Source organism: Gymnoscopelus braueri, assembly GCF_963280865.1.
Source record: "Gymnoscopelus braueri genome assembly, chromosome: 1".
Classification (NCBI taxonomy): domain Eukaryota; kingdom Metazoa; phylum Chordata; class Actinopteri; order Myctophiformes; family Myctophidae; genus Gymnoscopelus; species Gymnoscopelus braueri.
Window position 1 is genome coordinate 9,962,781 of NC_137603.1, and position 24,058 is coordinate 9,986,838.

Below are 24,058 nucleotides of genomic sequence, written 5' to 3' on the forward strand. Positions count from 1 at the left end.
AGTAACAGGAGTCTCCCTGTCTCTCCAGCTCTATAATAAACAGAAAATACATTTTCCGGTAGGTGTCAAAATCTCAGCCAATCAGGAGAAAGTACCACTTTTTAAGCTTAATTTTTATAGTGTTCCAGTTCCAATTTTGCCTGCTCATTTCTTAGTGTCATCACTTCCAAATTCACTTGTTTAATCTATATCCTGATTGAGTTCTCTATCCTGATTCGATAAAATTGGAAATGAAACTGAAACTGAAACGAAAATGCATTTTCTGTTTTATAAAGAGCTGGAGAGACATGGAGACTCCTTATATGGACAGGACACTCTATAGTAACGAGCACTATCAGAACATAGACCCATTTTGCAATTATTTGAATAATTGCAAATCACTTACCCTACCTTTAAGTAAAACATTTGAGTACCTTTTCCACCACTGAATATATTACTAAGTAACTTGTTACTGCCCAACACTGCTCATGTATTTGTGGATAATTTGCATTACAGGAACTGATCACAACCCTATACATCGGCTTCCTGGGCCTGATCTTCTCCTCCTACTTTGTGTATCTGGCGGAAAAGGACGCAGTGGACGCAAATGGAGTAACAGAGTTTGGCAGCTATGCTGACGCCTTGTGGTGGGGAATTGTAGGTACATGGATGTCTGGTATAGCATGTGTAGTAAGTATAGACTGTATAAAAGAGATGGACAAAGTGACGCCTCAAGACTCTACAGACCGTAAATTAAGCCTATTTTTCAACAATTTCAAATCCGCCATCTGTAATATATACCAAAAAGCAACTGGAAATCAATCGCTAAATGAATGTTATTGGTTGGGTCCCTTGCCAATCAAATCATCCCGCCCCTCCTAGAGCATACCCTACTTTATCATCAATTTTAATATAAATGGGACCATAATTTAGCAAAACGCATATCATGGTGATTGAAAGAAGATTTAAACTAGCAACTGGAAGCATATAGTATTTATGACAATGTTTATTATGGTAAGAAAATCAAGTCTAAAGTTTGTCAAAAACCCACCGGCTTGAATGGAGAAAAAAATCTTTCTGACACCAGCAGGGGTAAAACAGCGAAACGACAGGCCATTCATATGAACTGTCACTTCCTATATAGACTCAATTTCAAAGCAGGAAGCTGGGCCCTTGGTATTAAGTAGTATATGTCTCTAGTATCTGGGGATCTCTCCTATAATGGAAACGGATATTCTCTAATTCAGGGATGCCGTGGGTGAAAAAGTAATTTACAGAGGTGCCCTGAGCCAAAAAGAAGTTTGAGAACCACTGGGTGTATTGTGTAGTCATACAGTAGGATGCCTGAGGCTTTATTGCATAATGTGTTTGTTTGTTTCCCGAAGGTGACAGTGACCACTATAGGCTACGGAGACAAAGTTCCGCAGACGTGGGTCGGCAAAACCATCGCGTCTTGCTTCTCTGTCTTTGCCATCTCCTTCTTCGCTCTGCCTGCTGTAAGTACAGATATACAAAGAGATTCATCTGGATCTTAATGTTCATCATGTAAATCAAAATGTGCGTTTCACCAATTCAATCCGGGAACACATCTGTGTCATTTTAAGATTTCTTTGGCTATTCAAAAATAGCAGATATACAAGCTCATAGCGTGGCACTTATGAGCTTGTAGATCTGCTATTTTTGAAAAATCTAGAAAATGTGTGCAAATCTTTGAGTACATATATATTTTTAAAGCGAACATTTGTAACAAAAAAATTGCTTCATGGGGGTCCCTAGAAAAGAACATTTTGAGATGTGGGTCCGCGGCCAAATACATAATCTAAAAACAGTTTGTTTGGGTCCTTGTTATGTCAAGGACCCCCAAAATGATATGTATTTGGCCGCGAACCCCCATCTCAAAATATTATGTTCCAGGGACCCCCAGAAGCAAAGATTTTAGTTTAAATTTTTTGCTTTAAAAATATATATTTTCAAAGATTTGCAAACATTTTCCACGATTTAAAAAGAAATAGCATATCTACAAGCTCATAGCACCGCACTATGAGCTTGTAGATCTGCTATTTTTCAATAGCCAAAGAAATCTAAAATGACAGAGATGCGTTCGCGGAGATTGAATGGGTTAAATATGTTTATACACAGGCTTAACTTTTTCCTTCACTAATCTATTTTCATAAATATTTCAAATTCTTGCTTTAACCCTGTTTTCAGTCTGGTGTGTCTGTTTACTGGCTACGGTAGTGAAACAGAGCTAGAGGTACAGAGTAAAGTGTGTATTGGTGGTTCTTCATGGATCATAGTTGATGCAGTAAAGCTCACGGCGCTGTTTGATCACAGGGAATCCTGGGCTCAGGTTTCGCCCTGAAGGTGCAACAGAAGCAGAGACAGAAACACTTCAACAGACAGATCCCTGCAGCCGCCATCCTGATCCAGGCGAGTCCAATATCAACACATATGAAGTACTCACATTATTTACTTGAGTAAAAGTACAAAAGTAGAGAGTAGCCTACTCATTATGCAGAATATCCGGTTTCACGCGTTTTCAAATGTATAAACATCCTTTGAAAATAGCAGATCTACAAGCTCTCAATGCGTCGCATCGCAAACCAAGGATTTTAGCCCTCAAAACCAAGGATTTTAGCCCGCATAATGAATTTTGCCCACGTCTTTCTGGAGGGTCTAGCTAGCCTTATAGTGAAGTCCACCAACACAGGAGCCAATTACCAGTTGGTTCCTGTGTTGGTTCTTTTTATACTGGTGATGTACATGATACACATGCTTCTATTTCTATCTATGATGGCTTATAAATAAATATATTATGCACACCTAAAACCAGCCCAAGTGCAGAGAGGGCCAGGTCGTAATGTTAATTAATCCTTATACTATCTCTTTATGTGAATATTATGTTTTACTTGTTTTAAATTAGTTTTACCCGACTACTTATTCTGTACGTGTTCTCTACTCGTACCTGTGTCTTTGTTTCATTACTTACCGCGGTGCTGCTGCTATGACAACTGAATCTCCTCAGGATCAATAAAGGCCTATCCGGTCCAACTATCATCATCTTGATGACTTTAATTTTTAATCCTGACTACTTTCACTAAGTAGGAATTATTCATTAGTTTCATTAACCCATTTAGACCGGGAAAGAATATTTAGATTTATTCTACGAGCTTGTAGATCTGCTATTTTTGAAAAATCGTGAAAAGTTGTGCAAATCTTTGAATATATATATTTTTAAAGCAAACATTTGTAACTGAAATCCGCAAACATTTGTAACTGAAAATAGCAGATATACAAGCTCATAGCGCGGCACTCGGTGCCTGCGCTATGAGCTTGTAGATCTGCTATTTTTGAATAGGCCAAAGTATAAAATATGGATAAAGTGGTTACACTGATGCGTTCCCGGTTGGAATGGGTTAATGTATTCTCTCCTCTGTCTCCCCATGCAGACGTCATGGAGGTGTTTCGCCGTAGAGAACCCGGAGTCGGCGACCTTCAAGCTGTTTCTGCGAAAGAGGCCTCACCTCCTCCCCTCTACCTCTGCCTCCGTGTCCAGCCCCAAGCCCAAGAAATCGGTAACCGGAAAGCTTGCCCCAAAACACACTCGCCCCCATTTTTTTTTGTTTGCGGATCGCTCGCCTCCAGAGGTTCTTTTATTCTTGTATTTGTTTTGACTGAGGTTAAGGTTAGGAATAAGGTTAGGTTTAGACAAAGTTATTACTGAGGTTACGTTTTGGAATAACACAGGGTTTAGGTATGGTTTTACTGAGGTTAAGGTTAGGAATAAGGTTAGGTTTAGGCATAGTTTTACTGAGGTTACGTTTAAGAATATTTAAGGTTAGGTTTAGACATAGTTTTACTGAGGTTATGTTTAAGAATATTTAAGGTTAGGTTTAGACATAGTTTTACTGAGGTTACGTTTAGGATTAAGGTTAGGTTTAGACATAGTTTTACTGCGGTTGCGTTTAGGAATAAGGTTAGGTTTAGGCATAGTTTTAATGAGGTTACGTTTAGGAATAAGGTTAGGTTTAGACATAGTTTTACTGCGGTTACGTTTAGGAATAAGGTTAGGTTTAGGCATAGTTTTACTGATGTTACGTTTAGGAATAAGGTTAGGTTTAGACATAGTTTTACTGAGGTTACGTTTAGGAATAAGGTTAGGTTTAGAGATAGTTTTACTGATGTTAAGTTTAGAAATAAGGTTAGGTTTAGACATAGTTTTACTGAGGTCGCGTTTAGGAATAAGGTTAGGTTTAGGCTTAGTTTTACTGATGTTACGTTTAGGAATAAGGTTAGGTTTAGACATAGTTTTAATGAGGTTACGTTTAGGAATAAGGTTAGGTTTAGACATGGTTTTACTGAGGTTAAGTTTAGGAATAAGGTTAGGTTTAGACATAGTTTTACTGAGGTTGCGTTTAGTAATAAGGTTAGGTTTAGACATAGTTTTACTGAGGTTGCGTTTAGGAATAAGGTTAGGTTTGGGCATAGTTTTAATGAGGTTACGTTTAGGAATAAGGTTAGGTTTAGACATAGTTTTACTGATGTTACGTTTAGGAATAAGGTTAGGTTTGGGCATAGTTTTAATGAGGTTACGTTTAGGAATAAGGTTAGGTTTAGACATAGTTTTACTGAGGTTACGTTTAGGAATAAGGTTAGGTTTGGGCATAGTTTTAATGAGGTTACGTTTAGGAATAAGGTTAGGTTTAGACATAGTTTTACTGAGGTTAAGTTTAGGAATAAGGTTAGGTTTAGACATAGTTTTACTGAGGTTGCGTTTAGGAATAAGGTTAGGTTTAGACATAGTTTTACTGAGGTCGCGTTTAGGAATAAGGATAGGTTTAGGCATAGTTTTACTGATGTTACGTTTAGGAATAAATATCTTTTAGCTGCAGTGTCACAAAGTGCATAGAGTATGCATCTTTAGCAGCCATATAAAGGGAGGAGAGACATGCACATCCACACCCACAATTTGGCAGGTGCTAAGCGGAAAAATATATAACATGCAAAAATGGAAGAGAACGCTTCCACGCCCACTGTGGGATCCAGTTGTAGGTACTTTTTTATTGCACCTGAGTGCTGCTGTGATATTCCGGGCTCTTCCGGAAGGGCGAGAGCCCTACACGTCACAGCAGCACTCAGGTGCAATAAAAAAAAATCCTACAACTGGAGCACACAGTGTGTGAGCGTTCTCTTTCAGTTTTCATCTTTAGCAGCAGTGTCACAATGTGCATACAGTATGTATCTTTAGCAGCAGTGTTACAATGTGTAAATGAAGCAGAAGGCAGAAGAATTTCACTGAGCAATTTCTTTCCACAGAATCAGACAATTTGTGTGGTGTGCAAACACTTTCTGTTTCTTGTTGGCGCGGTAGGGAAGGTCAGTGCTGCTATACTCTGTGCCTGACCAGCCCGACCAGCCAGAGAGAGAGGGTGTCTCTTGCACCCTACTTTGGGGGGTGGGGGGGGGGGGGGGCTGGGAACTGTATGGGGAAAAACAGGGAGGTTCAAAGAAAAAATAACGCACATCCTCAGTTCGCCAAACTGTAAGAACTGAATCATAAGAACAAAGCGGGCTCGCAACTCACTTGTTGAATGCTCCAAAGGTTTGTATTTGCGTCAAACAGCAGATGCGACGTTTCGACCCTTTCGGTCTTTTTCAAGTATAAACAAGAAGCAGGAAATGACATCTCTTTATACAAAAAAGTGAATCAATTGGCTATCAGCCCCACCTGGTGATCAGGGGCGGTACCAAGACTCACATGATTTCTTTACAAACATTTTATACATGATATCATAACAACAATTAATCTTGTGCAAGTTTTTTGGAACATTTCTTAGAAAATATTTGTTTTGAAAAGTATAGTTTAAAAACAGTAGTAGACAGAACTCATTAGACCTAGCCTGACACTCAGCCTGAATTTTCATTTCGTTTCACTCCATTATTCAGTCTGAAAGCCCTCAATGCAGCGGAGTTCTGAGATGGGGGCGTGGCCAAAGTGGGACTCCACTATGAACCAACGCGATTGGTTCATACTGGATTGTCCCGATCCCGATTCGTCGTACAGATTTTCAACCGAGAAACACCCGCCTTCGAAAGCGTCACCAGACCCTGAATGCTAGGCAAAGGATTCAGGGGGTGGAGCCAGGCTACATTAGACCTACAAACAGGCAACAGTGCATAAAGCCCATTAGCCCTGGAAGACACTAGCTGTTCCCTCATTTATGAGGTGTCTACGACCCCCCCCCCCCCCCAAAAGAATAGGGACGCCCACCGGCCAGTGCGGCGTTTCGATCAAGTGGAGCTTACTATGTAACTCTGCCTGGGTTGTGTGTGTCTCTGTCCGTGTGTGTCTCCGTCTGTGTCTCTGTGTTCACGCTCTCATTGGCTGCATGCACCCATGTGACTCACGCTCTCATTGCCTGCCTGCCCCTGGGTGACATGACTCACATGCGTGCACTGCCTGTAAGCAGCCACCCGAGTGCGCCAGAGTGCAGGAATTTAGACAATGCTCTGACACACACACACACACACACACACACACACACACACACACACACACACACACACACACACACACACACACACACACACACACACACCACACACACACACTGTCAATGTTCTCTCTCCATCACGGTGAAATAACACGGATTACAAGTCCGTAAATACACAATATTTTCGAGCTGCGTTCGCTTCCAGCGTTCGCGCGTCTTACTTGTATTATGTCTGCGGTTGCTGCTGCACACGAGCTGAGGTGTGTGTGTGTGTGTGTGTGTGTGTGTGTGTGTGTGTGTGTGTGTGTGTGTGTGTGTGTGTGTGTGTGTGTGTGTGTGTGTGTGTGTGTGTGTGTGTGTGTGTGAGTGTGACGATGGACAGGTGAAGATCAGGAGGAAACTGAGGAGTACAGACGACAACAACAGTCCCACGTCTCCCACCATCCCCAGCATCACCTACGACTCTGTGTTCGACAGCGGCACCGACGTCTACAGCACCGTGGGGACAGGTAATGTCATGTAACCACTTAAACCCTAGTGCTATAGGCAGTGGCGGCTGGTGGGAACTTTGGGTGGGAGGGCTAAGCGTGCGCGCTTCAGATTTTTTTGGGGGTTCTCAAAATGCATATTGATGCTCAAACATGCTATCTTATATAGTACATGTGCACAGTAATAATCTGTATAGTTTACACATCCAGATTTAGGAAAATATACTTTTATTTGACAAAAGCATAGACAAAAGTATACAAATATCACATCAACTAGTGATGGCACATATGGCATCCTGCCTGAGAGCATTTGAGCATGATATCATGCATTTGAGCATTGATATCAGGGCTGCCAACTTTCAGAAATTTCGAAGAGTGAGACTTAAACTGTCTTAATGCGTTCGGCCGCCGGATGGCGGCGAAAATTTTTTTTGGGGGCCCAAAATTTTAAATGGGCCCTTTTTAACGCTGATTTAGAGGAATTTAACATTAAGACTGATGTCTTCACCCCCATGCCAGCTGCTCTCCCTGTCGGCCCCCTCATGCTTATATAGTGTTAATAATTGCATTTATTCATTAATTCTGATGAAAAACACGACTACATTATGCTATTGTTAGTCACATTTATTCAACATTGGGTTTGGACACAGGTTTCACTTAGAGCAAAGGTATTATAATATGTTACTCTCTACCTCCCCCTACAGGCTGGTATTATAATATGTTACTCTCTACCTCCCCCTACAGGCTGGTATTATAATATGTTACTCTCTACCTCCCCCTACAGGCTGGTATTATAATATGTTACTCTCTACCTCCCCCTACAGGCTGGTATTATAATATGTTACTCTCTACCTCCCTCTACAGGCTGGTATTATAATATGTTACTCTCTACCTCCCCCTACAGACTGGTATTATACTATGTTACTCTCTACCTCCCCCTACAGGCTGGTATTATAATATGTTACTCTCTACCTCCCCCTACAGGCTGGTATTATAATATGTTACTCTCTACCTCCCCCTACAGGCTGGTATTATAATATGTTACTCTCTACCTCCCTCTACAGGCTGGTATTATAATATGTTACTCTCTACCTCCCCCTACAGACTGGTATTATACTATGTTACTCTCTACCTCCCCCTACAGGCTGGTATTATAATATGTTACTCTCTATCTCCCCCTACAGGCTGGTATTATAATATGTTACTCTCTACCTCCCTCTACAGGCTGGTATTATAATATGTTACTCTATACCTCCCCCTACAGACTGGTATTATACTATGTTACTCTCTACCTCCCCCTACAGGCTGGTATTATAATATGTTACTCTCTACCTCCCCCTACAGGCTGGTATTATAATGTGACTCTCTACCTCCCCCTACAGGCTGGTATTATAATGTTACACTCTACCTCCCCTTACAGGCTGGTATTATAATGTTACTCTCTACCTCCCCCTACAGGCTGGTATTATAATTTTACTCTCTACCTCCCCTTACAGGCTGGTATTATAATATGTTACTCTCTACCTCCCCCTACAGGCTGGTATTATAATGTGACTCTCTACCTCCCCCTACAGGCTGGTAGGGCCTGTAATAAAGGCCAATCAAAAAGAAGGCCATCAAATAAAACGAAGATTTTTTTAAGTCCACGGAAATAATGAATTTAACTTGAAGGTTAAGGATGATTTAATTGTAATATAGTACAAGAATAGTGTAACTACTGTATCTGTAAAATATAACCCATTTATTTCATAAAATTATGTATTGGGTTATAGCCTATTCGTCTCAATATTTGTCACATTCAGCCCTGGACTTCACTGACTGTAGGGGTCACATTAATCACATTAGAATCACAGATTAGAGATTTTCTGTATTTTCCCCTATTTTCTGTATTTTTCACTATTTAAAATATATAGTATTTCTTAATTTTTAATAATTATAGCTCGTAGATTGGCTTTTTTCACCATTAGAAATTGTTTTATCATAAAAGGTAAACAGTTTTCCCAACCGACAGAGAGTCAGAGACAATATTTTGCCTATATATGGTTCTGTATTAGTGTATGAGTCAGTTTTAGCAGATTTCATTCTAATTGGCTACTGTAGACTGCCTATGAATTTCATGGGCCTGGGTAGGGCCACCTGGCCTGGCGGATATCTGCCCTGTTGCGCAGCAGCACGTCAGCAAGTGAAGGAAATGAATAAATACAAATAAACATAATGTTTTGATGGATAAATGCAAATGATTAAATCATATATATATCTTCGCTGTCAGGCCGAAACCTTGTATTTCCATATTTCAACTTTATGTTTTTTCATAAATGAATGCCTTACTTCAGCGGTTCTCAAACTGGGGTCCGGGGACCCCCAGGGGTCCTTGAGGAGTTACATGACTTTAACTATGAGAGTGTTCCATTTGTACACTCTCAGAGTTAGGATTTCTTAGTATAGATTGGGGTCCCAGAGATAGCAAAGAGGTATCACATGGGGGTCCGTGGCCTAATGCTTATTAAACTGGGGGTCCATGAAATTAAAAAGTATGGGAACCACTGCCCTACTTCATCATACAAGAGTGTCACACTATAAGAGTAAAAATAGCCGATCTACAACTCCCAACATGCCGAGATATGATGTGTTGTGAGCTTGTAGATCAGCTATTTTCACAAATTACAATTTCCTATAGTATTGTTTGTTGATTACTTTTCATGCAGTAATGCTATTTTATATTTCATTTCTTCCTTCTTTTTTTTGTATTAAAAAGGTCTTTAAAAAAATGGTCACTTTACTGTCAGATATCAAAAAAATAAAATCATACTGTGGAAGTCAGTCAGACAGACAGACAGACAGACAGACAGACAGTCTGTCTGTCTGTCTGTGTCTCTCTCTAAGAGTTCTCCACGGGCCTGAAAATTAAGGCCTGGCCCTAACTGGGCCCTACTGGGCCGGTCCGAACAATTACCATACTTTTAGGCCCAAAAACCCCAAAACCCCGTAAAGGTGTCGCTATGAGCTTAATGTCCTCAAAGTCACGCATTAAACAAGCTTTGAACTGAGCAGATTGGACCTTCCGTTCCAGAGATAATGGCCAAAACATATTGAAAACGGCCACTTTTGCCGATTTTCGATCGCGGATTTTCGATTGAGTTTTGGCCATTGTCGCCCGTTTTTCTTTAATAACTAGGTCTAGGAAGGTCGTACGGCAACAAACTAGATACCTGAGTAAAGTTCATTTTGAGCTGCATCCAACACATCCACTGTCATGTCCGCCAGCCTTACCGTTAGATCGCTAGGGGCAGTTCAATTCTCTTTCTCTCTCTCTCTCTCTCTCTCTCTCTTTCTCTCTCTCTCACACACACACACACACACACACACACACACACACACACACCTTCCCAGAACAAAGAACAGAAACGCAGGTACACCTTCATTGGTCAAAAGCCAGTGAGGGCGGAGCTTGGGGGCTAAGAAAAGTTAGCCCCAATGGTGAGTAAATCAAGCAGGCGTGTCATGTCAGCTGTCAATCACTCAACTCAATGAAAGCGAATGGAAGCTGATTTGGGCTAAAAGAAATCAGCCCATTTTGACATATTTAGTGTTTTCCTTGTAACGATTTGATGCTGTTGCTGCGCTAGGTTCCACCAGCATGTAAAATAATCTATTCTAAAAAAAATATCATAACATGTATTAACATTTAATAACATTTTAATAATAATTTTTAATAAAAAATAAAAAAAATTAAAAACTTTTTTTTTTTTTTTTTTTTTCCCAATAATATAGGGGGGGCTTAGCCCCACTAGCCCATTGATACCAGCCGCCCCTGGCTATAGGGGTCTTCGACAGGGGGTCCGGGACCCCTAGGGGGAATCCTCAGAATTACAACAGGGGGGGGGGGGGTGCCAAATCTTTGTGTGTTAGGACCTTTTTTCTTTCTTTTTTTTACATGAACCACTTGAACCCTAGCATCCCTATTCTGAGGGGATCGTTAGACGAAAATATCAGATCTACAAGCTCACAACGCCTCGAGGCGTTGTGAGCTTGTAGATCGGCTATTTTTGGCAAAGAGGTTTGGGGTAGGGGGCAAAAAAAGCAGACCAAGTACTTTTTCACCCTGCATGGAGAATTGAATTCATGGATATTTTTTTTTTTTTTGTCACATTCCTAAGCCAAAAATGTGATGACCGGCAGCGGTTCCGGTAGGCAACACAAAGAGTCTCCTTTGTGTCTCCTACCGGAACCGCTGCCTACCGGTCCGCTGGTCATCAAATCGTTGAATGCGACGAAAAAGAAAAATCCATTCATTCAAGACTCCATGGGGTGAACTATCCCTTAAGTGGTAAAATGGCCGATCTACAAGCTCAAAACACGAGCTTGTGGATCGGTTATTTTAGCAGAACGTTACCCCCAGAATAGGCTTGCTGGGGTTCCAGTGAGGGTTAGGACTCCATTCCACATCACATAAAGACGATATCATCATCTGAATAGATTAGCATTTCATTGAATAATTAATTAATTCTATTTGAATAATCCTAAGCATGAATATAAGTGCACTTTTGATCTCTGTTTATTTCAGTTTATCTTTGTTCTCAGATAAGAAATATGAGGCTGATCGGCCTAGCATTATGTGAGATTATAGCTGCAACAAACAGACACACAGTCACACACAGGCACACACAGACACACGCACACGCACACGCACACGCACACGCACACACACACACACACACACACACACAGACAGACAGACAGACAGACAGACAGACAGACAGACAGACAGACAGACAGACAGACAGACAGACAGACAGACAGACAGACAGACAGACAGACAGACAGACAGACAGACAGACAGACAGACAGACAGACAGACAGACAGACCATGCAGCATGCTTTGTTTTTCATACACATTTTGTCGACTAAAACTATGACGAAAAATGTTCGTCGACTAGCTTTTTTCACTGATGAAAACTTAATAAAAACTAATGTACGATGACTAATATATGACTAAGATTAAGACTAAATATATTGACAATTTCGTCAACAAATAAAAGCTAGACTGAAATGTTAGGGAGGGACGGGTGGAGAAGAGATCCAGTGCGTGCGTGCGTGCGTGCGTGCGTGCGTGCGTGCGTGCGTGCGTGCGTGCGTGCGTGCGTGCGTGCGTGCGTGCGTGCGTGCGTGCGTGCGTGCGTGCGTGCGTGCGCGAGTGTTTACTAAACAGTCAATTGAAACTCTACATATTTCTTTCTTGCTTTAGTTAACTGAAAGTGTTTTTTTCCAGCGTGACGTCTCTACCTAATGTACAGTATGTGGTCTTCCTCTATGACTTGGAATGGTTTACATCACCATCTGCTGTGGATGATGTGCATCAGCTTTCTGCTGTGATTAGACCATGTGCAGCCAGCTGCTGAGACAACCTTCTGCTTCTTAATGGAGAAAAAACGAATAAACATAAACATGCCTTTTGTAAATTAAATAACTATTAACCACTTATAAGTCCCTATGTTAGCCAAATGAGGAAGAGAAAGGAGCAAAGCACAGTATAGAAACAGGTCAAATAATCAAAAGATATACTGTATACTCTATACTACGTATAGCATATCGTCTCTGTCAGGTGGAAACCTCATATGTCCAAAACAATTACTTTTCAGGATTCGAATTCAAAAATAGCAAAAGTAGCAGATCTACAAGCTCAAAATGCGTCGCGTCGCATTTCGAGCTTGCAGATCTACAATATGATGCTTTTTGTTGTCTATTAATGTGAGTTGATGAAAGGATGGTGTTGTGATGGTTGTTCTTCGTCTTGTTTGTCTCTTCAGATGGTCAACAGTCTTGGACGTCTTTGTCTTCCGTTCAGTTCTGCTCGCCAACGCCAGGTAAGAACCGTTGTTCACGTAAAGGATACGTACAAAATAAATTTTGCCTCCCGTTCTCTTCCATTCTAAGTGAGTGAAGGGCCTCGCAAGAGTTCAACATTTCCCCCCAAGTTGTTTAATTTGGGGGGAAATCATGTTTGTTGAAGTTTTTTTCACATACTCAACATACAATATAAATGTCACAGAATGCACTTGGAAAAAGAAAAAGTTAACCTAAAAACTCTTTATTAACTCTTTATTTATAACAAAAATCTGGCTTCAGAAACTAAGCCGTAGAGAAATGGAGGGAGCTAATGGAACAGATCAAAGTAATGGAGCAGTTAACATATAAAATCAGAGAAAATCTTAGTAAGAGTTGTACTCTGTGGTGTAAATGGGAGAGATACATGGAAAGTGTGGTTGTGGATGCGGGGGGGACCATAATGTAAGCTATGACGATTTAGCACCTCAGCTTAACTAAAAGCCCAGTATAGAATGCTATTGGAAATAAATAAGGAAGAGTCAAGAACCAAATAGGGGGAGCACTTTTGATTTTAACACGGTACTGTTTTATTATCATGCACTTGACGAAGGACTGACCTAATTAATGATCTGTTACTCTGATATTCTAGTTGGAGAAAATGAGCGGCAAGGAATATGAACTTGAACATGGGTTCGTTTTTGTACCTATTGCTTTTCCTGTTTTCTCTTTTTTTTCCTTCAATCAATGTCAACGTCAATGTTTTTGGGGGTTTTTTCGCCCGTTCTTTTTTGTCTTATTTTGTTTTTGTCTCTGTTTTCTTTTAGTCCCGCTGTTATTTCGGGTTGTCTCTGTAGTCGACATGACTGCATCACTGTGGTGTCCATGTGAAAAAATATATATTTAAAAATAAATAAATAAAAAACTCTTTACTGCTGAAGACACAGAGGCAAGCTAACGGCAAGAAGTCCAAATTAGACTGGTATGGTCCTTTGAGGAGGGGATCACTTCAGTTCCCAATGTCTATTTTAAGCCAATTGAAAGACTGTCTGCGCCACACACACGCGCACACACACACACACACACACACACACACACACACACACACACACACACACACACACACACACACACACACACACACACGCATACACATACACATACACATACACACACAGACACACTTCAAAACCCCTCAAAGCCAAGGTCAACTGTGCAGGGACAAATAATCCAGTGTGATATAATGTGAGAGTGAAATAGGAGATTTATTCAAAAGCGATAAGAGCTTTGTGTTCAACCTTGAGGTTATAATGCTGAAATGAAGTGCTGTTTTCCACCCGACAGAGACGATATGTAATACTGGAGTGAGGTGTGTGTAGCAGCAGCTTTCTCTCCCTGCTTAAACCATTGCACTATATAGACACGTTTTCTAGTGGTTCTCAGACTTGTTCGTGCTAAGGACCCCCAAATTGATATGAATTTGGCCGCGAACCCCCATCTGAAAAGGTTTTGTGCCAAGGACCCCCAGGTGGGTGCTCCTCCCTCTAAACTCTGTCAAAGGGGTGCATGTACTGTATGTAGGTGTATATATATATAGTACAGGAGCAGCATTGTTTGTTAAATGAAGTTCAATATAGGGGCACGGTGGAGCAGTCGGTTGCGCTGTCGCCTCACAGCTAGAAGGTCCTGGGTTCAATTCCCGCCGGGGACGCTGGGGGCGTGTCTCTCCTCTGCGTCATCAGTGCCCATACCCTATAGGTGGGGTTGGTGAAAGGGCCTTTCTGTGTGGCCTTTCAGTTTGCATGTTCTCCCGTGTCCCCTAGGGTGAATACCCTCACATAAAACATGCAGTAATCCTGGTCACTATACTGCCTTCCCCTGGTCAGCCGGGACCGCCTGATGGAGGGGAAAGGAACTGGTTGGAATAACGTTTTCCGTCCATGCGCTATACGATCTACCGGGGAAACTCCCCCCTGTCAGGTGATAAGAAGCGGCCTGCTCACTCGTCATGCATTGAAGGAAGCATGAGCTCAGTCCGGGGCTCTCCCCAGGCTGGCAGAGGGAGAGTAGCGCCCAGGATGACATTTTAGGCATTGTCACTGGGTGAAAATGGGTTACAAAAATTGTGGAATAAAAATTAAAAAATGAGGTTCAATGTGTTTTTCAGTGAAGAGGAACTCTGGCCTGCTGGAGGTGCATCCTCTGGGTCCTCTGCAGAGGAACAGCAGCTTTGCGGACGACCTGGACCTGGAGGTAGAACGACACACTGACCTGACCCCGGTCAGCACCGTGTCACAGTGAGTGCACACCGAGTGTGTGTGAGAGAGAGAGAGAGAGAGGAGAGAGAGAGAGAGAGAGAGAGAGAGAGAGAGAGAGAGAGAGAGAGAGAGATGAGAGAGAGAGAGAGAGAGAGAGAGAGAGAGAGAGAGAGAGAGAGAGAGAGAGGAGAGAGAGAGAGAGAGAGAGAGAGAGAGAGAGAGAGAGAGAGAGAGAGAGAGAGAGAGAAAGGATGCGTATGTTTCAGACCTAGGCAATGTTTTGGGAGATAGAATTGTCCTCAAATTTGGTCTATCTCAGGACATGTCGAATAGGGGACACAATTTGTTTCCCAAATTAGATTTTACTGAGTGTTATAGGGGGTCGGGGTAAGAATAATGGAATGAATGCAAGTCAATGGAATATCCCCAAACCTTTGCAAAGCTTAACGCCTGTATGTGTGTGTGTGCATGGCATGCATGCGAGGCGTTCATTTACGGAAAAACACAAAAAGTTAGAATATGGGGATAAGAGGTTTTTGCCCGACAGCAACGATATGCAACGATACGCACTATGTTATGAATCTACAGTAATACTATGCCAAATACCATCCCACAGTCGGAGCTGAGCACTCCTATTGTTTCCATATTGTTTACTGTTGGAGATTTTAACACAAACTAAATGAGGTGAAGCCTAAACAGCAGGGTAATGATGCTGAGTCTTAAATCACTCTGTGCTCCATTGGCTTTTAAACATTTACACCCAGATGTTCCCATGGAGCAGCGCCTCATCATATGCCTTTGTAATGAATCTGCTCATTTTCACCCAATGGTAGGCCTCTCTCAACAAGGAAACTAAATAAATATTATGCCTATATGTGTTGATGATAGCTTTAAAATTATAGGGTTTAAACCCAACTTTCTGTGTAGAATATGAAGTTCGTCTGAGCCAAATCAGAGGAGAAAATATCCTCGGAAAAATTACAATGAGTTTATTCCATGAGCATATTCTAAAGTTACACAGAAAATGCAAGGCATATTTATACAAATATTGTTATCTGGGATAGAACTGGTGGGTACACGCGTATATTATTTGACTGTTTCACAAAACAACCAGTTTAAATGTCATGGTGACTTGTTCAACAATACGTCTACATATCTTGAGGTTTCATAAAGCAACAATAATGTCAAGTGGACCTGAGGTCATATGGTACAAGATGGACGGTACATCAGATAATGGATCGTGGTGGCGTCATGCTGCTATTTCTATCCATTTAAGACCGGGAATGCGTCTGTGTAATTTTTTTTGATTTGTTTGGGCTATTCAAAAATAGCAGGTATACATACAGTATATATAAAAATAGCAGATCTACAAGCTCGTAGCGTAGCTATGAGCTTGTAGATCTGCTATTTTTTGAAAAATCTTGAAAGTTTGTGCAAATCTTTGAATACATATATTTTTTTGAAACAAATCTTTCAATATATATTTTTTGAAACAAATCTTTGCTTCTGGGTGGTCCCTGGAACAACATATTTGGATGGGGATCGGTGGCATTTTGGGGGTCCTTTTGTTTGAGAACCATGATGTAGCAACAATAGTTTTTCAGTTATGACATTTGTTGAGACATTTGACAGTTAAAAAATATTGCAAAAAATAGCCGATCTACAAGCTCAAGATCTACTTGGTGCCGCACTATGAGCTTGTATATCTGCAATTTTTTAATAGCCAAAGGAATCTAAAATGACACAGATGCTTTCTCTGATTGAATGGTTAGGTTTTTATACCTGGGTAAGAAGACTTACTCAAAAATGACAAAGGAAGTAAATGAAAGGAAACATAAACAGATTTATCATGTGTACTCGTAAAAAAAAATAATATTTTTTAACGCATACTTTATTGACTGGGGTCCCCCAGGGGTGTGCTGTATAGTTTGGCCCTCTCTCATTTCTCCTCTACACCAAATCTCTTTGGCAAAACGAGGATAATTTTTTCATACTCGCTTCATATAGTTTGACACTTTCACGACACGAGCAAGGAGAAAAGCATAGAATAGAAACAGGTCAATTAATCAAAGATATATACACTGTAAACATACAGTATATAGCATATATAGTAGCAGGTATGTACATGAGCTTACAACAATAGAATCATATGCAGATGCTGTGTACATTAGGTGCAGCTATAAGGCAGCAGCCATAAGGTAATTAATGTGTGGCCACATTGCAAAATAAAATCGTACGTGTTCAGCTTATCTCAGCTTAATTCAAAGGAATGCACCTCAAAAGCCCCCTTCAGTATGTATACCTCAGTATTGGAATTATAGTTCAGTACATTTTGGTACAAACAAGTGGAAAAGAGGTGTTGACAGTTGCAATGCCTCATATTTCATCACTTTCATGTTCTTTAATGCCTGTCATGTTGTCATGACAACAAAAAAAATACACCCGATGATCAAAGCAGACAGGTCCTCTGAGTCTACTGCAAGACGAGAAGGACATGAAGAGTGGGTGACAGTGTTTGGTAGAAGGCAGAGATTGAGAAATATACGTATGTTTCCTTCAAATTATGAAGGGATTATGTATGTGTTTTATTATGTTTGTATAAAATTAATTAGGAAGAGGTCAATCTAGACAATTACCTCATTGCTATTCTTATAAGCATTTTGTCTGAGGATTTTCCATAGAAACTGACAAATTCTTTGTATTTCCATAGAAACTGACAAATCCTTTGTATTTCCATAGAAACTGACAAATACTTTGTATTTCCATAGAAACTGACAGATCCTTTGTATTTCCATTTGATACATTAGTTCAGCGTACGCACATGTGTATTGTTTTCCATGGGCGGAAGAAGAAGACGAGACATTCAGAATTTGAGGCACAGACAGAAAGGGTTTTTACACTAACTTAAGGTTGTGTGAGAGGTGCATCTTGTTAAAAAGGCGGATGCACTGACTGAAAAATGAGCTCGAGTAGTCTGTGGAACTGACGATCATTATTTACTTTATACTCCCTCGCACAAGGGTGTCACTTAGCCAAAAAGAACGGATCTAACTTGTAGTTCTGTCCTTTTTGGCAAGTGACACCCTCGTTTTTACAGTGTGTAAATTAGGCTTTAGGATAATATAGCTATGGATCCTATGCTCAAAAGCCGTGGTTCTCAAACTTCTTCATGTCAAGGACCCCCAAATTGATGGCCGCTGACCCCCATCTGAAAATGTTTTCCCCAGGGACCCCCAGAAGCACTTTCAATATATATATATTTTTTTTTTTCAAAAATAGCAGATGCGTGACGCGCTGTGAGCTTGTACATCAGCAATTTTTGAATAGCCAACATATAAAAAAGTACAGATAAAGTGGTTAAAATGATTGACTGTGATGCTGTATTAACTATACTTTAGGACCCCACTTTGATAACCACTGCTTAAAAAGGAAACAATGTCACTGTCTCTCCCACAGAATGAACGAGTCCCACAGGAGAGCCATCCGTGTCATCCAGAGAATGAGATACTTTTTGGCTATGAAAAGATTTCAGGTGAGCATGAAAAACAAAGTCTTCTAATCCTCACATAATCACTGTAGTCATTCTTCTTGTCTTGTGTCATTTCCACCGTGCTGCTCACATGGGTCGACCTGGGGATTAGAGGGATCTGTTAGCTATGACTTGATGATGATTGCCAAGTTATATTACAGGATATTACTCATCAAGATTATACTGTTTTATTGAATTCATTATTTCATATCTTGTATTTAACCATTATAGTCCCTCTGACATTAAAATGATGTATTTTCACAGAGACCGACTATGACCTGGAATGGTATACTTTTTTTCCTAAATTACATTTACTAGTCCATACTCGTCCGGGCATGTATGAGCACCCAAAGTATGTGCAGTGTGGGTTATGCGCTGTGCACATACAGTATATGAGGGATGGAAAGTGACTTTGTACGTGGTACCTGCAACACTTCCAACACACACACGCGCGTCCCGTCGCCGCGGCGCAGACCCACAGAGAACACACACCAACACCCGCTCGTAAACAGTTCCAACACACACACGTGCACGCGACCCATCGCGAACACACACACGTGCGCGGCCGGACCCGTCGCTCCCACAACCTGGATTCACACACACGCACACACACGCACACACACGCACGCACACGCGCGCACACGCGCGCACACGCGCGCGCGCTGGGACTGAGTGAAGACATCTGAAGGATACAAGAAGAGTGGGCACCTCTTATCCAAAATGTTAATTGAAAATGGTCTTGAACATGCATGGTACATCATTATCAGACTTCTTGCTCATGGCTCATGGATCGTTGGCCTTGCGGTCCGGGCACCTAGGCTGACAGCGTGTCGCGGGTTTGAATCCGACATTTGCTGCATGTCACTCCCCATGCAGCAAAGCCAAAATAAAATATAGAAAAAATATAAATAAATACTTTGTTTATGCCCAAAATGATTGGATATACAGGTTTTGTAACAATTTGTAGAAATGTTAGACCTTAATGTACAGTATAGGCCTACTTTACATTGTAAGACTGTTTTCCAAATATTACATTTTTTAACATTTTGGACCAAATAGACAGTTTTACATGGAGGTGCCCACTCTTTCTTATATTAGTGCCTGTACTCTTCCTGTTACTCATCTGGAGATGTTACATACCTGCGTCATTCTGTCCACCTCCCTGTGTTCTGGTGCTCTGTGCCACGCATCCATCATGCTCCTGAGTCCTGAATAGAACCATGCGATGAGACAGTGGTTCTCAACCTGTTCAGGCAGTGACCCCTCTAAATAATCATATTTGAACTGGGGACCCCCCACCCTGACAAGCACTTGGAATTGTAGGAGTTGAGACATGAAATTTAGTTTGACTCGGTTCCACAGATAAATATTGTGAAAATAGCAGATCTACAAGCTCACAATGCCTCACGTTGCAAGGCGTAGATCGTCTATTTTCACAATGTTTGCCTCTTTCTTATATAATTTGACAATTTGGCCAATTTTTATAGTATACTGTAGTTTGATTACTAGTAGTTGATTACTGAGTTGATTACAATAGTTGATTACTTTTGATGCAGCAATGGTCTTTTATTTGTTTTTTATTTTTTGTTGAGGTATTAAAAGGTCTTAAAAGTCCTTAAATTGTCACTTCACTGTCATCTGGGGACCCCCCCCTCCCCCCCGCCCCCCCAAAAAAGAAAATCATGTGGGGACCCTCCTGGGTGTCCCAACCCACAGGTTGAGAACCACTGCTCTGAGAGACGCGTCGAAAGGTTTTGACGTGTTCCCCTGACGCCTCCGGTGTGGCCGCAGCTATTGTTAAACTAGCCTGACGCTTTACATACAGTGCATGCTTTGTATGTGTGATTATGGCCTTACGAATGTTTTAACACCAAAACACATTACGTTTCGTGGAGATAACTGTATATAGGTCATACATAAGGTTAATCATGCTAAAGATATATTTTTTCTCCATAATGTCCTTTCTGCAGCAAGCCCGCAAGCCTTACGATGTGAGAGATGTCATTGAGCAATACTCCCAAGGTCACCTCAACCTCATGGTGAGAATCAAGGAGCTGCAGAGGAGGTGAGATGATCGTCTAATCCCAGGGTTTCTCAACGTCGGGGCTGGGGACCCTCACTGGTCTGTAACTCAGAGTGTCTTTAACAGCGAGGAGTTCACCGTATAAATTGGGGTCCACCGAGATAAGAATAGTCTGAAATGGGGGTCCGTGGCCTTAATGCATATCCAAGTGGGTCTTTGAAATTAGACGGATTGAGAACATTGAGACTGTAAAAATAAATAGAAAGGTTTGGTAAACCCTGATCTAAGCTGATAGATAGACCTATACATACTGTAGGAAGTGCATGGATGAACGCATCCATTATGAATACTACATGCATGGATGAATGAATGCTGTGATATTTTCTCCTGCAGGATGGACCAGTCTTTGGGGAAGCTGACTTTGTTCCAGTCTGGCTCAGGTACCGTACATTTTTAATTAATGTACAAAATGAAAGTATGTTTACATTTCACTGTATATAATATTATCCTCTTCCTCATGAAGACAGGGCAAAAGACAAAGGCACAAACACAGTTGGATCCAGGCTGGCCCGCATGGAGGACAAGGTAGGATCAATCATGCAATTTTAAAGCTTGACAACTCGAGCTCCAATCAGGGATTTGTATGTTAATTAATATATCATTATTATTATTTATTTTATTTTGGATTTTAAAAATAGCAGAAATAGCTGATCTACAAGCTTACAATACGTCACGAAATGACGCGTTGTAAGCTTGTAGATCAGCTATTTCCGCTTTTTGCAATATTTGAAAATGTGTGAACATTTTTCAACATGGAAACGATTATAACGATTATGCAAAAAAAATTGCAATTATCTCAAATAATTGCCATTAGACGATTATGTAATCATTGTGACAGCCTACAAACAAACAAACACACACACACACACACACACACACACACACACACACAGATCCTGTTCTAGACAGCTCACTTACAGAGCAACGCTGTAAAAATGGAAGGAAATCCAAACATTCATGTGTCATTTGCCTATCACGTCACTCACGTCACTCACGTCCTTCACGTCATTTCACACGGTCCGCGTTAACTGAGTAATTTCCCAGCATTCGTGTCGTTTGCGTCGTTGGTGTCAATTTCAACCTTGCCATTTGCGACGCCCCCCGGTGCGAATTTGCATCTATTTGAGGTCGTATGTAAACGCACCACATGCTGGTTCTCTGACCTAACGATCCAACAGAGAAACACCTGACCAGCACTTCCTGTGGTCCTCAGCAATACACACGCCAAGTGGTGTACAGTAACTAAGTACATTTACTCAAGTACTGTACTTAAGTACAATTTTTAGGTAGCCTATTCTTACTTTACTGGAGTATTTCCAAATGTCAATACTTTTACTTCTACCCCACTACATCTCAGAGGCAAACATTGTACTTTTATTCCACTACAATTATTAGACAACTTTAGTAGTTAGTAGTTACTTTGTAGATTTTGATTATTATTAAAATATGCATTAACCACTTTAGCCTTATATATACTTCGGCTATTTGAAAATAGCCGATCTACAAGCTCACAATGCGTCGCATCGCGACGCGTTGATCTGCTATTTTCAAAAGATTTGTATACATATTGACATTCTGCATAATGAGTACATTTACTTTTGGTACTTGAAGTATATTTTGATACCAATACTTGTGTACTTTTACTCAAGTACATTTTAAATACCAGACTTTTACTTGAAACAGAGTAATTCTACATTGCAGATATTGATACTTTTACGTAAAATATGTTTTCCACCACTGCACACACCAAGTGTGAAGTTGATTGACGGTTCTCAAGATATCTGAAGGACATACAGCAGCAGTTCTCAAACTTTTTTCGTGCCAAGGACCCCCAAATTGACATGTACCCCCAGAAGAGAAGATTTCTGCACAAAGCGTCGCGTTTTGAGCTTGTAGATCTGATACTTTGGCTGTTTTTGAATTTGAATCCTGAAAAGTAGCAGTTGTGGACGTTTCCACTCAACAGAGACGATTTGCACATGCACTATAGCTTGTAGATCTACTCCTGTTGCTTCATTTGACTGCATATATCTTCTTCTTCTTATTTTGCATAATAGATAACACGCATGGACCAGTCTCTGAACCGCATCGCAGACTCTCTGGTCACCCTGCTGGACCAGAGGGGTACTGCAGGGGAGGGGGACGGAGGAGGAGGAGGAGGAGGAGGAGGAGGAGGAGGAGGAGGAGGAGGAGGAAGGGGACGGAGGAGGAGTTTCACTGTCCTCCCCAGCCAGGACAGCCTTCCCAGCTATGAACAGCTTTCTACTGCCTCCTCCTCCACCCTGACCCCTCCATCCAGCCTACAGCTTCCCCTCAACACCGCCATGAACGAGAGCTCCTGAAATGGGACTATAGCGCTCAAAACGTCGCAGCGCTCTCACTTCAAATGGTTCTTTTCGACCACAAGAACTAAGCTGAACCACGCTGTGCCGTGTGACGTATATTTCACGTGGTTGTGGATTTGTTTCAATACAACAAATGCTCCAGCTGGCTTTCAGATCAGGTTCTCTGACAGAGCCTAATGCGGGCCTTCTGCTCAGGAGGTAGTTCTAATACTTACTTTCAAAGGTTTTCACAAATAGTGAGGAATTCTATTTTGGCTTTCTTCAGCACCCACTTCAGGGGCCAGTTGCGCGGCATGAGCGGCTATGAGCTTGTATATCTGCTATTTTTGAATAGCCAAAGAAATCTAAAAATTACACAGATACTTTCCTGGCTAAATGGGTTAAATAGCTTTTTTTTAAAGATATTTAAGCTATAACTAGACTAAGTAGTGTGAGGTGGTGCAACTGGCCCCAGGGGTGTAGGTTACAATTCTGTTCTGGGTTAACCCTTCATAGTCGAATAGAGCCAAAAGTGTGTTTAGGTTTCGGTATCCAGCATTTGCTGGGTTATTATTTGGGGGAAATAGGCTTACCCCCCCCCCCCCCTCTCTCTCTCTCTCTCTCTTGCACCGTTGCTATGGTTAAAAATACTATAAAGGATGGAAATGGAATAACTTATGGCTCAGAATTTATGGCATCGCAACCATATGCTTTATAATATTGTACATATCAGTTATTATACATTTGAAAGACTTTAATAGCTTTTAATAGCTTGAAATTATTTCCAGGATTTTTCTTTATTTTGTTTTGGTAATTTTTTTCCTCTGCATTGTACTTGAAATTCATGAAGGTAGATGTTGTCATTGACAACAACATCATAAAGCTACTGTGACAATCTCCTATGTGTTTTAGAATTAATTAATACAATATTTATGTTTTATTGAATTTATATTGGGGTCAACGGTTTTCAGGTTCCAGAGTTCAAATTAGATGTAATCAAATGATTGATTGATTGAAGACTATGAAATAATATCTGACGAGAAATAAATGAACTTGCAGTATGTTGTGTATTTAAAAAAA

General features: G+C 41.0%; 1 protein-coding gene across 1 annotated transcript in view; it reads left to right on the top strand.

The window, feature by feature from the left end:
* The window catches only part of kcnq1.1 (potassium voltage-gated channel, KQT-like subfamily, member 1.1), a gene marked incomplete at both ends in the record, with an annotated part of 50,635 nt that extends 27,639 nt beyond the window's left edge, over positions 1-22,996 (top strand). The window contains 12 exons of the mRNA XM_080431513.1: positions 496-636; positions 1,365-1,475; positions 2,314-2,409; positions 3,429-3,554; positions 6,856-6,982; positions 12,769-12,825; positions 14,952-15,081; positions 18,499-18,574; positions 20,542-20,636; positions 20,988-21,034; positions 21,118-21,179; positions 22,712-22,996. Of these exons, the coding sequence (XP_080287639.1) occupies positions 496-636; positions 1,365-1,475; positions 2,314-2,409; positions 3,429-3,554; positions 6,856-6,982; positions 12,769-12,825; positions 14,952-15,081; positions 18,499-18,574; positions 20,542-20,636; positions 20,988-21,034; positions 21,118-21,179; positions 22,712-22,996 (1,353 nt within the window). The remainder of the gene's footprint in view (positions 1-495; positions 637-1,364; positions 1,476-2,313; positions 2,410-3,428; positions 3,555-6,855; positions 6,983-12,768; positions 12,826-14,951; positions 15,082-18,498; positions 18,575-20,541; positions 20,637-20,987; positions 21,035-21,117; positions 21,180-22,711) is intronic.
* Positions 22,997-24,058: the final 1,062 nt, after the last annotated feature.